The 14,973-nt window shown below is 41.3% G+C and overlaps 1 protein-coding gene across 1 annotated transcript in view; it reads right to left on the reverse strand.

The window, feature by feature from the left end:
* Nucleotides 1-14,973, reverse strand: part of LOC140337135 (FRAS1-related extracellular matrix protein 1-like) — a 102,433-nt gene that overhangs the window by 45,430 nt on the left and 42,030 nt on the right. Inside the window, exons 17-21 of the mRNA XM_072420699.1 lie at nt 13,183-13,368; nt 11,057-11,253; nt 7,176-7,401; nt 4,840-4,984; nt 354-495 (exon numbers count right to left, since the gene is read on the reverse strand). Of these exons, the coding sequence (XP_072276800.1) occupies nt 354-495; nt 4,840-4,984; nt 7,176-7,401; nt 11,057-11,253; nt 13,183-13,368 (896 nt within the window). The remainder of the gene's footprint in view (nt 1-353; nt 496-4,839; nt 4,985-7,175; nt 7,402-11,056; nt 11,254-13,182; nt 13,369-14,973) is intronic.

Consider the following 14,973-nt stretch of genomic DNA (forward strand, 5'->3'; position numbering starts at 1 on the left):
TTAATAGTAATAATGATAAGGGTTAGGCTGGTATATCATTATGCAGATCATGCATCATCGTAACAGGTATGATCCATAACTAAATACACAATACAGAGTTCAGTTGTTATTAAACAGGATTTATATAACACCAACATATTACGTAGCGCTGTACAATAAATAGGGGTTGTAAATGACAGACAGATACAGTGACACAGGAGGAGGAGAGGACCCTGCCCCGAAGAGCTTACAATCTTTATAAGTAAAACAGAGACATAATTGATTGACGCAATCTTACAATAATTATTATCTCTCCTATCTCTGTGCAGTTTTAAAGCATTCAATTCTCATCCTGATATTAAAAGTTGACAAACCTTCTTTTTGAGCTCCCCAAAGGCCGGGGCTTTGTTGATGATATAATAAATAAATTGACTTTGTGAATCTCGATCTTCGGCCTCTAGAACAACACTGGAGATGACTTTATTATCTGCGGTCTCCACTTCTAATCCTCCATTTCTACAAAGGAATTGAAACAAATTGGCTGTTATAACAAAATGAAAAAATCTGAAACAATGTAGCCAGGAGAACGAGAAATCCTGATTGGCTGATGTGAGTTTATAATATATTTATAATGTGAGTGATGGCAATACCAAGCTCGGCCGTCATTGATTCTGTAACCCTCCGGCCATCTCTATTGCCCCTGTGACCGGGTGACATTGAATTGTATATGTATGGGGGGGTCACTGCCTCCCTGCTATAATAGGGGCAGCACTGACCCTTTTGGCAGAATGCATATGGGATGGGGCATGCCAAGGGCATTAGACCAAGGCCAGTTTTCACATTGACCTTCCAGGTGACCCTGACACAGGCTGAACCGATAGCATTGACCAAAGCAAGTAGGGTGAATGTCTAAGCAATCAAGAAAACTGTTGCAAGCCATTGCTGCACCCCTGATTTCTTCAGCATTGTGAAAGTTCACCTGCAAACACATGTGAAGCTAATCAATAAAATCACATATACATGTTAATGTCATTTCAAAGCAATATTGAATATCTAAATAAACCCACAGGGAGCATGTACATTCATTTCTGAGCAACAAATGTTGTGCACCTTTCCAGAGAGACCACTGCTTCCATACAAAAGGGGGCACCTCTGCACTGTGCTGGGAGGGAACAGGCTGCTTTAAAAAAAAAAATACATTGCACACCTTTAGTATAACGCACCTGGAAGGTATGTGGCTGTATTAAATTAGTTCAGGTTTTGCATTTTGGATTTATTTCCTGACAATGTTCTCCGGGATAAATCGATGGGTGAATCTTCCCAGCAGGAAGTTTTCATCCTTTACCTTCTATGACTATAAAATTGGAATTTACATTATATTATGCACATTCTATACTTTACCATATGTTATATTTTATGTTGCAGCAGAATTCTTGTACGGATCGTTCTACTTGTCTTAGCTTTCCCATGAACGAAAGACCTCAGCTGTTGCAAAGCCTCATGGGAACCAAACCTAACGCACTCCATTTTGATTTTTGAACCGGTTCCCAGTCTATGTAACAGACCGTGATTGACACCCCCCACTTCTGCCCCCCCCCCCCAGATTATGTGGCAGGTGTGGGCATTGCAGTACTGGCATCTATGGCAGACCGGTCCCCTCCTGCGGTGGTCCAAATCATTTACATCTCACTAGCCTTAAGGGCAATTGCTCCCCGGGGCCCCGGCTGGTTTGTCTGCCGCCTTATCTCTACCTTCACATTGATTGTTTCATACAAAATTTTCTATTATCTGCCTGGGATTGGCTGGGAATATATTGTACAGCCAATAAAAGGATTTTATCAGCCAAATCCCAAATGGATATCACCATCGTAATGAATCGTATACACAACCAGAACAAAACCTGATTTGGAAAATATCTTTTAAGTGGATTTTTTTCTTTTTTTCATTTCTTCTCCTTTTTTTATTTTTATTTTTATCTATTTTACATCCCCCTACTGCTGATCTCCTGCAACCACTTCCTGTCTACATGCAGTCCAGTGATACCCGCATGGCATTTCCCAGGTCCGCTTTCCTGATGGTGACAACAGTTGACCATTCCTGCATTATGGTTGTCATTGGGGTCAATTTACTAAAGGAATACGGGTTGTTCTTATCCTCTTGTAAGAAATAGCTTAGTAAATGAGGGTTCTGCCGACTTCACCCATCCAATGAGGTGCATAGAAAATCTTTTGTTTCAGCTTTACTTGCACATGATTGGGTATTCTTTCCAAAGTAAACTATCGCCACATTCACTATGCTAAGTGAAATATCCCTTGCAAGGTGATAATTCACTCTGGTAAGTAAATCAACTCCATTGGCTCTCCAAGACTGGAGAAGATGGATCATCATGGAAGATCTAGAGTGATCCAGCAAACCTGGAATTTATTTCTTGGAAATAATTTTAAATTATTTGGCAAATGTCAGGATCCATTCCAGGTTTGTTGGATCATCCAGGTTCTCTGATTATAGGCCTGATTTATTAAAGCTCACCAAGGCTGGAGAGGATACACTTGCATCAGTGAAGCTGGGTGATCCAGCAAGCCTGGAATGGATTTCCTATTTGTTTCCTGGAACAGATCCATTCTTGGTTTGCTGGTCACCCAGCTTTATTGATGAAAGTGTATCCTCCCCAGCCTTTCACCCAGCATATTGGCACGTCATGACATACATACCCTGCAGAGTGGCCCCATCCATAGCTCCGGTGCTCCCCCCGTCCTCAATGCTTTCATGTTTCCTTGCCCTGGTTTGAAGTTTTTAGCCATCCAGCAAACAGAAGATTGCCCGGCATATGTGCCAGGTCTGAGCTGAGCATGTGCAGAATGGCGTATGCTTACACAAAAAATGAAGAAGAAACATATGCGGTATCTTTTGGTATATCTGTCAGCATTTTTATAAAACTGATTTTAATTCCAATTTATTATGTTATTGTTTAAAAGAATATAGAAATGTATATATGAGATTTTACTGATATATTATTTTGCATTTTTGGATATCTATATGATCTACCTAAGTTTGACTTGGGGCTATCATACCTAGATGACCCTTTGTATCGGTCTGACATAAAATGTCTATTTATTACAGGAAAGAAATTTCTACACGTTCACTTATGCATTCACCCCCCTTCCTTCTTGCCCCCCATCCAATTCCTCCATTGCATCCAGGAGAGACGTGATTAATATCCTCGTTCCTCACACAAACCACAGAAGAATCCGGCGTTGTAATTTGATAAAATCAGGAATGTTTGGCACGGAAGCGTTCGGATTTATTACCTTGCTGGTTATGGACAACTTTATCAACATTATCAGAATCTGCGGTCTGTTATGTGTAAATCATAAATGTATCTAAAACCATCAGTAACAAATCAGAGAAAAGTGATTAACATTGAGTTCAGACCGTTCACTGACTTTTCACCCAGCAACGGATAATTTTCTTAGCTTAGTGAATGTGATGAAAATCTTTGCAATGAATACCCAATCATGTGCAAGGAAACTTAAAAACCTCATCGGTTTTGATTTACGGGATTGGATAGCTAAAGTCAGCAGAGTTTCCCCTCGTTCGCAAAGTGAATATTCCCTTGCAGTGTGATGATTCACTTTGCTGGGAGAACAGTCTAAACTCCTTTATTAAAATAATCCCTATGGAACCTAAAGGGGAGCATGCACTGCTGTGATTCGTCCATAGCTAGCTCTTAGTGCTTTGCAAGTCCCTTGGCATTGGTGGACTGCAAGTGAAATATTTATTGGTAAAACATTAGAATATGTTTTTTTTAAAGAAATTTGTGTGGTGCCTTATGTATTTTTGTTTTCTTATAATAAAAAAACATGTTATGCATTATAAAATTTTACAATAAAAAAGATATAAAAATATAATAGAATATAGAAAAAACATAAAATGCTTTAAAACTAATAAAATTGACCCACAAACATTATAATTACTGTCAGGGCCCTGCGGTGAAAACGTCATTGGCTGCTCCATAGTGCATTGCAAACTGCAGCCAATCGCACGGCAGTGAACACATATGCAGTGACTGAGGCTGGGGTGCAACTTCTTCAACAAACAACCACACTGCCTAAAGCTACTTGTTGCTTTTTGGAATTGCCGCATGAAAAAAATGGTTCTCAACTATTCCCATTCACTTGAATGGGAGAGGCTGTGACTGCAGTTGAGCCCGTAGCAGATTGTTGCCATTTCATGGCGGGTAAGAAATGGCCCTAAATGGGGCACAGTGAGCACTTCCATGAGTATGTCAAAGGTCTATTCCACCCTGGTTATAGAACCACAGCAGCCAGCAGGGGACATTATGATGTTCCTAGCCACATTTTAGCAATGTCACATTCCCCCAATGACCTGCTGAACATTCACCATAAAGATGAAATAGATCCAACCATAAAACAACTCAATACATCACTACGATCATCAATACGAATTTGCTTGCCACACACAAAAGCTAAACACTTTTTCATTAGCTTGCAGCCAAAATTTGCAGTTTTTGTGCAAAAATAAAAAGAAGTAATTTATAAATATTATCACATGGGATTCACATAACTTTCACTCAGGATTTACAAATTTTATGCATGCATTAGAAAAATGTTTAAATTTTGGATGAATGTTTTTGGGGTGATTGTGACCCCAAGTGTTGGGTGACTGCTCTGCGCCCGGAATTCTTTAACACTTGAATAAATTTATAATGAATTTATAGCCAAGATTTACAAAAGAGCCCCCTTTTAAGGTGCGGGGTTTGTGCTTAGTGTTGACCTTGTGTGTTTTTTTAATTGTTTTGTCTTATTGCAGAATTTGTGCGGTTTGTGCCGTATACTTAACCTGATCAGCCTGGGTTTTTCATCGTTGACTGGCACGATGTGCACATATAATGTGTCCTGGACTGTGTGTTTGCCATCTGTCAGCTGTACGGCAAAGCCATCTTGCACACTGTCTGTGTCATCGTGCGTGTACACAAAGGCCATTCCTGCAGGAACACAAGCCATTAATTCATCCTTTCTATTCATGGTCTGCTGAGACATAGAGACAGAAGACAGAGACTATAACGAGGATCTTCAATGGAAAAAAAAAAAACTCTCATTATTAGATTGTGGGAGAAGGACGGATAAAGAGAAACTCTGCTTTTATCCTTATTTATTATTAACGCCACCCACTGCCAGCTATTGAGCTGCCATTCCGAACAAATGTCAGCGATTCCTAGTAATATCTCTAATTGTATGCAACCATTAAAAGTTCACACAAATTAACCCGGATGAAGGGGGTGTCTGGGTGCCCAAAACGTGGTGGCTGTTTCACCATATGGAGTCTTTGGACCATTGGTATGGAGGTCTTATTAAAGCATTTGGTGCATCAGAATGGGAATATTATATAGGCACCAAGAACAAAATAAATCATCAAAACTTTCCCATCCTTTAAACCCTTAAAACTGAGCTGCATTGTTTCTGAGCATATAGCACACCTAGCATTTTAGGTCTATGGAGTCAGAGGAAGCTGAGATACTTATATCAGCTGTATTCAAATTACATTGGCTTTATACAAATATAAAGAATAATTGCATTCATTGATTTTTTAGCATCTGTTGCTTTATTTCTTAACTTTACCCATTTAGCCCTAACCTTGCTGCACTTAACCCTCAACACATTCATACCTAACCTCTAAAATAAAAATAACTAACAACTAAAAATACCTTGCATACAGAAAATAATTATTGTTTAATACATAACAAATTGCATAATGTCTTCTCATACATTCTTATCCAGAACTTCATGGAACCCTAGGGTTTCCTTGAGTTGTGGTTGGTTGACCTGACAATTGTTTTTCCACAATTCCAGGGCCGTCACTTTTGCCAAAGCAAGTAACAGACCCCAATGATCTATTTTAGGTTTCCATGAGGAAGGCATGCTGACCACCATTGCAAAACAAGACAATCTTTTCACTGGCTGCTAATGTAGGGTACTGACCCACAATAATGGTGTTTTAGCAGAGGTTCCCTGGAACCTAAAACTATTTGTTCTTGTTTGTTGAAAAGGTTGAAAACTAAATATACGTTATCCCTTACTCATAACACTTACTGTAACCCCCAAAAAAAGCCAAACTGGACACTAACGTACCCTAATTTATAGTAACCCGAGTTGCAGTAAAGTTACTCAAACCATAGTTGAAGAATACTCACTTGTGTTGGTGCAGCCGTACTCATCACAGCACCAAGATACCTCCACTGCAATAATATTCCATTGTTAAAACACAATGAGCTTTGGGGAGCCACAGAGGTCCAAGCCCTGAAGAGCTAGCCCCGAAGCAGAGCAGGTAGGGTACAAACTTTACCATTTTCCTGGTTCTGTCTAACGAATTGAAAAGTGGACCCACTATGCCCTTGTAAATGGACCCATGGGCACCTGTACATTATTGCAATTTGGTCTCTAATTCCAACAGCCGTAGACATTGATCTCATTCCCATTTGGGTCTTTTTGTTGCAGGAAAATCCAGTTACAAAGAAAAGCTTCAGTCGAGCCCACCGACATCATTGTTATCTGTGATATGGAAATCTGAGAAACTAAATCTTATTACTCTTCTCTTTACTTTAAAAATGTGCCATTCCATGCATGCAGGCACTGAAATTCCTTTTCTTTTTCACAGTCTTTGGAAAAATAATCTCCCAAAAATCAATCCTCAACACGGCTTTATCCTACAAGTCATAGCCTTTTGTCAGTGCACCTTGTAAATGACCGCAAAATAAATTTTAGCCTCCCATTTACAATTCTCCTTGGGTCATAGAGGGGTTAATCCCCAATTTTAGGAGCTGGTCACGTTGCAGTCAACCCAACTCTCCAGCAGAGGGCATTCACAGACTGCCAAAGCCTGCAAACTCTGAGCTATCCCTGGATCGCAGACAAGTAGGAATTACAAGGCATTCAAAAACACAAAACAGATCCCATAGCGGCCAAAAGTCTCATCTGGTTAAAAGCAAAAAAAAAACAAAAAATGGAGCAAAAACAAAACACAGTCCCCCCAAAAGCCCAACAGGATATAGTAAGCTTGTGCAGATCTGGGGCCTTGCAGCGGCGTATACAGATTAAGACGCCGCAGAGACATGGTGATCCATAGAACTAAGGCGGGAAGGCCATATGTAAGGGGAGTTATGGAATCTTGATACAAACCTTGCTTCAGTTCATCCAAGGTGAAGCTGTCAATCGTTGAGCTTTTCTTCCATTCTTCAAAATTCACATGTCTGTGCGCAGTGATATTCTTACCATCTGCAGCATTTAATAATAGGCCATGTGCGGGGGGAATGATAACTGTGAATCTCAGCGTGTCCGGGGGGACGTCCAGATCTTCTGCATTTAATGTTGCTGGCCCGATCTCACAGCTTCCCCCTTCAATTATCTATTTGGGAAGAGAAACACAAAACTGAGTTTTTTAGACTTTCCAAGGTTCCGTTGGGTAAAATTTCCTGTTAAATCTAAAGTTGGTCTTAAAAACCCAACTCCAGCCAAATTTTATGTTTTAGCTTGGGGTAGAGTCAGAGTCAAGTTTTTGTTGCTCCAAAGACCCAACATAGCCATCCCACCAAGGCCCAGTTTCAAGAGAAATGGCTTTAGTGGAGATCTATAGCTAGGACCATCAAGCCATTGGTTGGACAAGTTTTGGAACTCTAATAAAACAATTTCTTTTATACTTGGCCTTGATGTGCCGGTTTCTTTTGTTTCTCAGTGCCTACTCTAGGTGGTGCCACCATTAGGCATTCACCCACCATCTCCGGGTTTCTGGGGATTCTCTCTAGCCTGACTGTTACATGCAACTAGGTGCTGGCTTTGGTGAGCAATTAACGTTAAGGGCCATTAAGTGCATGTTTGTAGTAAAGGTTTGGATTAGGTTTTGGTGGCTGTCTGTGTACCTATGATGGAGATTCTAGCTAATTCAAGTTGCCACATCTATGGGTTGCTGGGAGTTTTTTCTAGCATCATCCGTACAGGCAACTAGGTGCAGGCATTGGTGGTGAGCCATGAACATTAAGGGTCATTCAGTGCATTGGAGGAGAACATGTTTGGAATTGGTTTTGGTTGCTGTCTGTGTACACATGATGGTGGCCCCAACAAGTTTTAGTTCTTGCCAAATCTCCGGGCTGCTAGGAATTCTCTCACTGCTACTGGCATCTAGGTGCTGGCGTTGGTGAGCCATTAACGTTAAAGGATTAGGTTTTGGTTGCTGTTTGCTTACCCATGATGAACTCCAGCTAATAAGAGTTCCTGCCACATCTCTGGGGTGCTGGGGATTCCCTCTAGCCTTACTGTTACATGCAACTAGGTGCTGGCTTTGGTGAGCAATTAACGTTAAGAGCCATTCAGTGCATGAATGGAGTACAGGTTTGGATTAGGTTTTGGTTGCTGTCTGTGTACCTATGATGGAGACTTTAGCTAATCCAAGTTCCTGCTGTATCTCCAGGTTGCTGGAGATTCCCTTTTGCTTCACAGCTATATGCAACTAGGTGCTGGCATTGGTGAGCTATTAACGTCAAGTGCCATTCAGTGCATGATTGGAGTAAATGTTTGGATTAGGTTTTGGTTGCTGTCTGTGTACCTATGTTAGAGATTCTAGCTAAATCAGGTTGCCACATCTATGGGTTTGCTGGGAGTTTTTTCTAGCATCATCGGTACAGGCAACTAGGTGCAGGCATTGGTGGTGAGCCATTAACATTAATGGAAATTCAATGCATGGCAGGAGAACATGTTTGGATTTGGTTTTGGTTGCTGTCTGTGTACACATGATGGAGGCCCCAACAAATCTGGGTTCTTGCCAAATCTCCGGGCTGCTAGAGATTCTCTCTAACTTTACTGCTACTGGCATTTAGGTGCTGGCATTGGTGAGCCCATCTTGGAAATGAGGATAGAACCTGGAGAACTGTTTTCTCTATTCTTCTCCATCCAGTTCTTTTCTCCATCCAATGTTGTTTCTGCCAGCCATGTGAATAGGTAGAGGCTGTCAGAGGCGGAACAACAGGGACAATGGCAAAGGTGTACTATTGCACCTCTTGAGCCTGTTGGTGCAGCTGGTTGAAGTACATTTGTGCTGCCTGTCTGCAGGGAGGAATGTGTACAAATTTACTCCCATTGCACCATTTCCCAGCATGGTTAGACTCATGCAGAGACTTTGTCTGCCGAGATGATACCATTGCTGCCATTTCAGAACAAAGCAGAAAACTGTTGAGCTCATCTATCCGTTACTCTGTTCCCTCCACCTCTTTGCATTTACAAAAATACAATACAAGAGTTACATTATTTAATATTTGGTTAACATTAAGCTTCAGGTGTGACCAAGAATGCTACACGGTAGTATGCATTGCCTTAATAAATTGGGTGCCGATCGGCATTACTCTTATCCGTCTTAGACAGTTAAACGGTATGGTGGTGTGACCTCCGTTTGAACCCCAGAATCTGGACGGCCTTGCAGCCTGGATCACGCTGGGATGTTGCTGGAACAGAATACAGGATTCTGGGCTGAAATGTGAAGTAACAGCCAGGCTGGGAGACACAGTGTGGCAGATTGGTAATACGGTAACATGCGGCTCATACAAAATACGCCTTGATTACTAACCTCGCCGAAACAAAACAATAATTCTCTCAAATGGGGCCGACATTACTCATGGAAAGAAAAACAGGATACGTTAGAAAGGGGTCTGTTTCTTCCCGGATTCTCTGTTTTGCGGCAAAACGTTCTGTTACTCTATAAACATGCGATGGACTAAATTTAGGCTCTATGTGTGTGGCACGGGCTTCTTCATTTGCAAGCCATTCTGGGATTTACACCAGCTGACAAGCACACATGGAAGCCCGGATTTAATGTTCCTTTATCCTTTGCCATGGACCTCTGGCATAAGATATGTTCTATTTTCATGCGCTCTGTTTACACTTTGCGGTCTGCTCGGTTCACGGGGGACTTGAAATGATCAAATGCGCGCTCATCTATGGACCTGCCAATAGGATGGCTCGCCGGTAATGTGCAACGCTCCCTGTGCTTAAAGGGAAACTCCTTCACACCCAGAATTTTTTTAAAAAAAGTATTTTTTGGGGAGCCAATGTATTTTTTTATATTGAGCAGAACTAAAATGTATTTCCCCCTTTTGTATTGCAAAGTGCAAGTAAAAAAAGTGCATGGGGTTAATTTGAATTATCACCATGCTAAAGATTTTTCACTTAGCTTAGTGAATGAGATGAAGCTCTGGTGATTGTCCCCCAACATGTGCAATCAAATGTTCATTTTTTTCTTGCGTGTGATTGAGTATTCTTTGCAATGTCAATTTATTATGGTAAGTGATTTATCTTTACTGCAGAGTGATGATTCACTTTGCAAAGTGAACAACCTGAGCTTTTTAGGCAGCTCATACCCTATGCATCTTGTATTAATTAGTTTCCCAGCTGCTGTGCCAACAAGCCCAGTACAGTACCTAGGATTCTCCAAGGCCCTTTGGTTTGGTCTCTGCAGGCTGAATGACAGATTTCAATAGGTAGGAGGGATGAGTCAAGTTTATAGTTGGCCTTTTTGAGAAAATTAAAAATTATGCCTGCAATGCCTGATGAACGTATATTGGGCTTCTGAGTCTTTGACAAATGACAGGTAAGCAGAAAATAGGTTTTCAAATAGGCTCCCACTGACCTCTGTAGCTGCAGGCACTGTGGATCAATTCATCCTTTTGAAAAGTTCCTTTAGTTTAATTTCACAAACTCAGCTCCCCCTCATAGTAGCGACTTCTAATCTCTAATGGGTCCACAGAGGGGAAGAAGACCGTCACTTGAATTAGGGTAATTTGGTGCTTCTCTTATGAAAAGTAAAAGAAACAATTCTGGCCTGGAGAGCTTCTGATTTGTATTTAATGCTCCCAGATTGATGCTTCAAGAGAGATTAAAAGCTTTGAAGAAATCTGCTCAGAACTTGTAAATGTTTGCTGGGTCTGATAGTGTCCAGGGAGGCATTTACTTATGATTAGTCGGTCACCTACCAGGTAAACACCGAGATCCATAACGTACATTTGCCGTGAGCTTACCGTGAGGTTCTTGACGTGCAGCTGAGGTTGCTCATCGTTGGTGGGTTTGATGACAACGTAGAAAGGAACGCTCATAGACTTGTGAGAGGAATCGCTGACTGAGATCATGAAGAAGTCCGCAGTGGGTTCTATTCCGCGGTGGTGGGACTGGACGTAGTGGATGTACCCGGAGGTGACATGCTGTAAGCTGAAGGAACCTAAAAAAGAAATTCACAGTCTACATCTAAGATCAAAATTTGTACAGTTCCCAAAATTCAATGTTCTATGGCCCAAATCCATCAAGCAATTCTCTTTACAACTGTCCATTCTATATATAATATGGTGTTTTTCTGAAATTGTTCTCATACTCTTAAACTCCAATGTTAAAAAATAAAGGTCAGGAAATTATCCTACGAGTTCACATTTCCAGGTGTATTTATCTAAGGCAGGGGTTGGCAAACTCCGGCCCTTAGGCCAGATACCGCCTAGCCAGTAGTTGGCTCCGGCCTAATATTTCCTGGCCGATCCAGCCTAATGACAGCCGGCAACCCATGGCTACGGAGGGGGCGTTAGGAACTACCGGAGCTGCGGTGCTGCCTCCTTGCTGTTGCTCCCCTATTTACCGCGGCTGGCGTTGATACTTCCGCCACCGCGGTAAATAGGGAAGGGTCTCTAAAGTGAAATCCCTCTCCTCCATATGCATTTCACCACTTGGTGGTGGGCTGAGCCATTGGGGCAGGACTCAGAGTCTGGCCTAATGTACTCTCGGCCACCCCATAAATGGCCTAGTGGCCATAAAAGTTTGCCTACCCCGGATCCAAGGCATCGTTTCTCAACCATGGTTCCACGGATCCCTAGGGTTACTCCAGAGGTTCCTAGGGGGTTCCTTGAGCAATGAGAAATTTGCACCTCTTACACCAATGATCTTTTTGGCTATCTGTAAGGTTGATATTCTTCCCAATGGCCAGCAATATAAAAAGAATTCTTCCCACTGACCACCAGACTAATACACTGTGATCTGTGGATACAGTAACTCTAGAAGAGGTTCCCTGAAGACCTGAAATTATTACAAGGGTTCCCCCATGTTTAAAATGGTTTAGAAAGTCCCTATGTCAATAAGCTTTGGGCGTCTGTCCATGGGCGAAAGTAGCTTTCTTTCAGGTATATTCTGCTTCCATTTACAACCAATTTGACATGTTTAGGGGATCAATAACAATTTAAGGGATAAATCTTGAAAATGAAAAAGTGTAACTAAAACAAACAATATGGTTCCATGGGCACTAACATACATGGCCAATACACATTGCTCTCCAAAAGAACCTCCTATGATGGATTGCTGACCAGTTTGGAGTCATGGCTGTCTATGACAAAGGCCGAGCCATGGGCAAACCCATAACAGTAGGAGAAGGGTCTGTTGGAGAACGTCAGAAGCCGAGGAGAAGGATCTTGTAGAAGTCCTTGTGTCTTGTCACTGTGGGCTCATGGCATAATAAAGTATTTGTGTTGAAAAGTCACAGCAGGTTTATTAGTTATTCTATGCAAAGTCTACGGACTGTAACTGGATGTATCTCATTGGGTTCCCAGTAACTCACCGATACAAGGAGCCCAATTGAGGTAAACCATAAGACCATTTAGAATGATATCTTCTTTCATTTAAAATATGAAGAAAATTATGCTTTGCTGCATTTGACCAGAAATGAGCTTCCTTTTACTTGCATCGACCTTCTAAGATGGTCAGCAAACGATTTTTGGATTTGCTTAGAAGAAAAGCAGTTATGACGGAACATAACACCTTGGTCACAGACTCAATGTCCCCTCTATTTGCAAATATTCCGTCCCACTCCCCTGATGTGCTTTTAGCACTGGAAGTGAATGGAAATCTTCTCCATGACATACCTAATAATTAATAAGTGCTTTACTATTACTAAAAGAGCTCCTTTCACAAAAATATGTGGTCATCACCTAGATAAGACTGGAGCAGAAAATGCTCCCCAGACACCATAGCCCTGCCTCATTCACCCTATGTGCCCTTATTGCCCCTGTCACTGCCTATAGATAATAGGGGAGATCATGGCACATGGTTAGGAGACATGATAAGGACATATGAAAGAGAAAAAGACTTGCAACAACCCGGGAACATGGCATACTTATTTTGATCTCATCAGCAGACTTCTCTGATCCAGGAACGGGCCGCTTGTTCTTCAGATATCCAAACTCTGGTTGGGTTTCCATGAAGAATATTAAATTGTCAGCCATCGTGTCCACATCAGAGGCATTCAGGTGGGCTAGGGTGATGACGGAGGAAGAGCCTTCATCCACCACAAATATATCACCTGTGAACACACCAAAGCATAAATAAAAAAAATCCTAAATAACTATTAGGTTCAATGTGTGTTTGAACCCCAAAAACCCTTTTGTCTTTATATGATATCTTTATGTTGTTTCATGGTCAACCTTAGTACAACATTAGGGGACATGAAGGGGTTGGCTGTTGCCACATCAAAAAGTACATGGGTTGCTATATGGTAAGAAAAGAGCACATCATTGCTTTTCCGCTCCTTTACAATCCAATCACAAACTGAGATGGTTCTTGAGCTAATTTCCAGATAGCTTTTTAGGCTCCCCAATGCAGCCATTGGGTTTGATTTACTAAATAATGTTCATTCAGAGTTCACTGATGAAGCCTGTGCATGGGGTAAAGCCATATTTCCATTATCCAAAACTGCAGAAGACAAAGTTCTTTTTAATTTCCGGGACAAATAATTATTATTAGATAATACAAAAGCCATGAGTTGTCTTAAGCTACGTATACACTTCCAATGGTTTTTTGCCCCAATAATCGACTCAGGGCCGATATTAGTGGGGAATCTGAAGTGTGTACAGCGCACATCGTTCATCGTCTGAGCGACCGTCATGGCGGATCCACGGTCGACGAACGACGAACGATCATAATGCAAGTGTAAGGGGAGAGCCGATTCGTCGTTCTCCCTCTCACCTCTCCATAGAGCAGAATGGTGCAGTATGTACAGCACTCGTTCATGTATCGTGGAGTGCTAAATTGTTGGAAAGGATAATGAAAGATCCTTTCCAACGACTATAATTGCAAGTGTGTATGCGGCTTTACTTTTGTGCTTTCTGTTTTTCTTACAGATCTTAATAGTAATCTAATGTAACACTTTGCTAATAAAGACCAGTCACTGCTTCCTTATCTTCTTGTGCAGGGTGATTGGTCTTGTATACGCCCCCTCCTGTAGTTTTCTATAGGCAGCCAGTAGTGGGTGGAGATTACTGTGCCACTCCCATTGCTCTTCTCTTTTTCTCAAATGATGTACACACCAGAGATAAGGTCAGAAATAAGAGATTGCTGCATTTATGTAGTTCTTCTTTCTCTTGCACTCCAGCACAGTGTCAAGTTCAGTAATAAAATTTGTGTCTTTTAAATCTACATAAATTTAATTCAATTATATTTAGGAATGAGCTAAATTTGGTTGATTGATAACCCCCATTTATTTTGGTTGTATATAGTTGTATTATTGAATTTTCTCCATATATGAATCTTTTGTCTGTAGTGTTGTTTTTTGAAGTTCTTTTGATGATGTCCTTTTTATTAAAAAAAAAAAAAAAGAATAAACTAAAACAGTTTATACAATATTTTGTCTCTATTCTGTGGCTGGTGGTAATCAGTTACTGAAATGGAAGATTTGGGACTATTGCAAAGATAACACTTCTTTGTGTTCCTGACCCCCCCTGATTGTACTCCTGCTCCTTATGCTACATATAGAATTCTATATAGATCCAGACAACATAAGAAGCACAATTCCGAAATGAAGAGGTGAACCATTTTCGGCCCAGTCTGGCGTGCAGCCTTCATTCCTAAGGGATATTTTTAGCCCCCTCCATCCCCGGCTATAACATATGGTAATTACCCTACACTCCAG

Source organism: Pyxicephalus adspersus, chromosome 8 (genome assembly GCF_032062135.1).
Source record: "Pyxicephalus adspersus chromosome 8, UCB_Pads_2.0, whole genome shotgun sequence".
Taxonomy (NCBI): domain Eukaryota; kingdom Metazoa; phylum Chordata; class Amphibia; order Anura; family Pyxicephalidae; genus Pyxicephalus; species Pyxicephalus adspersus.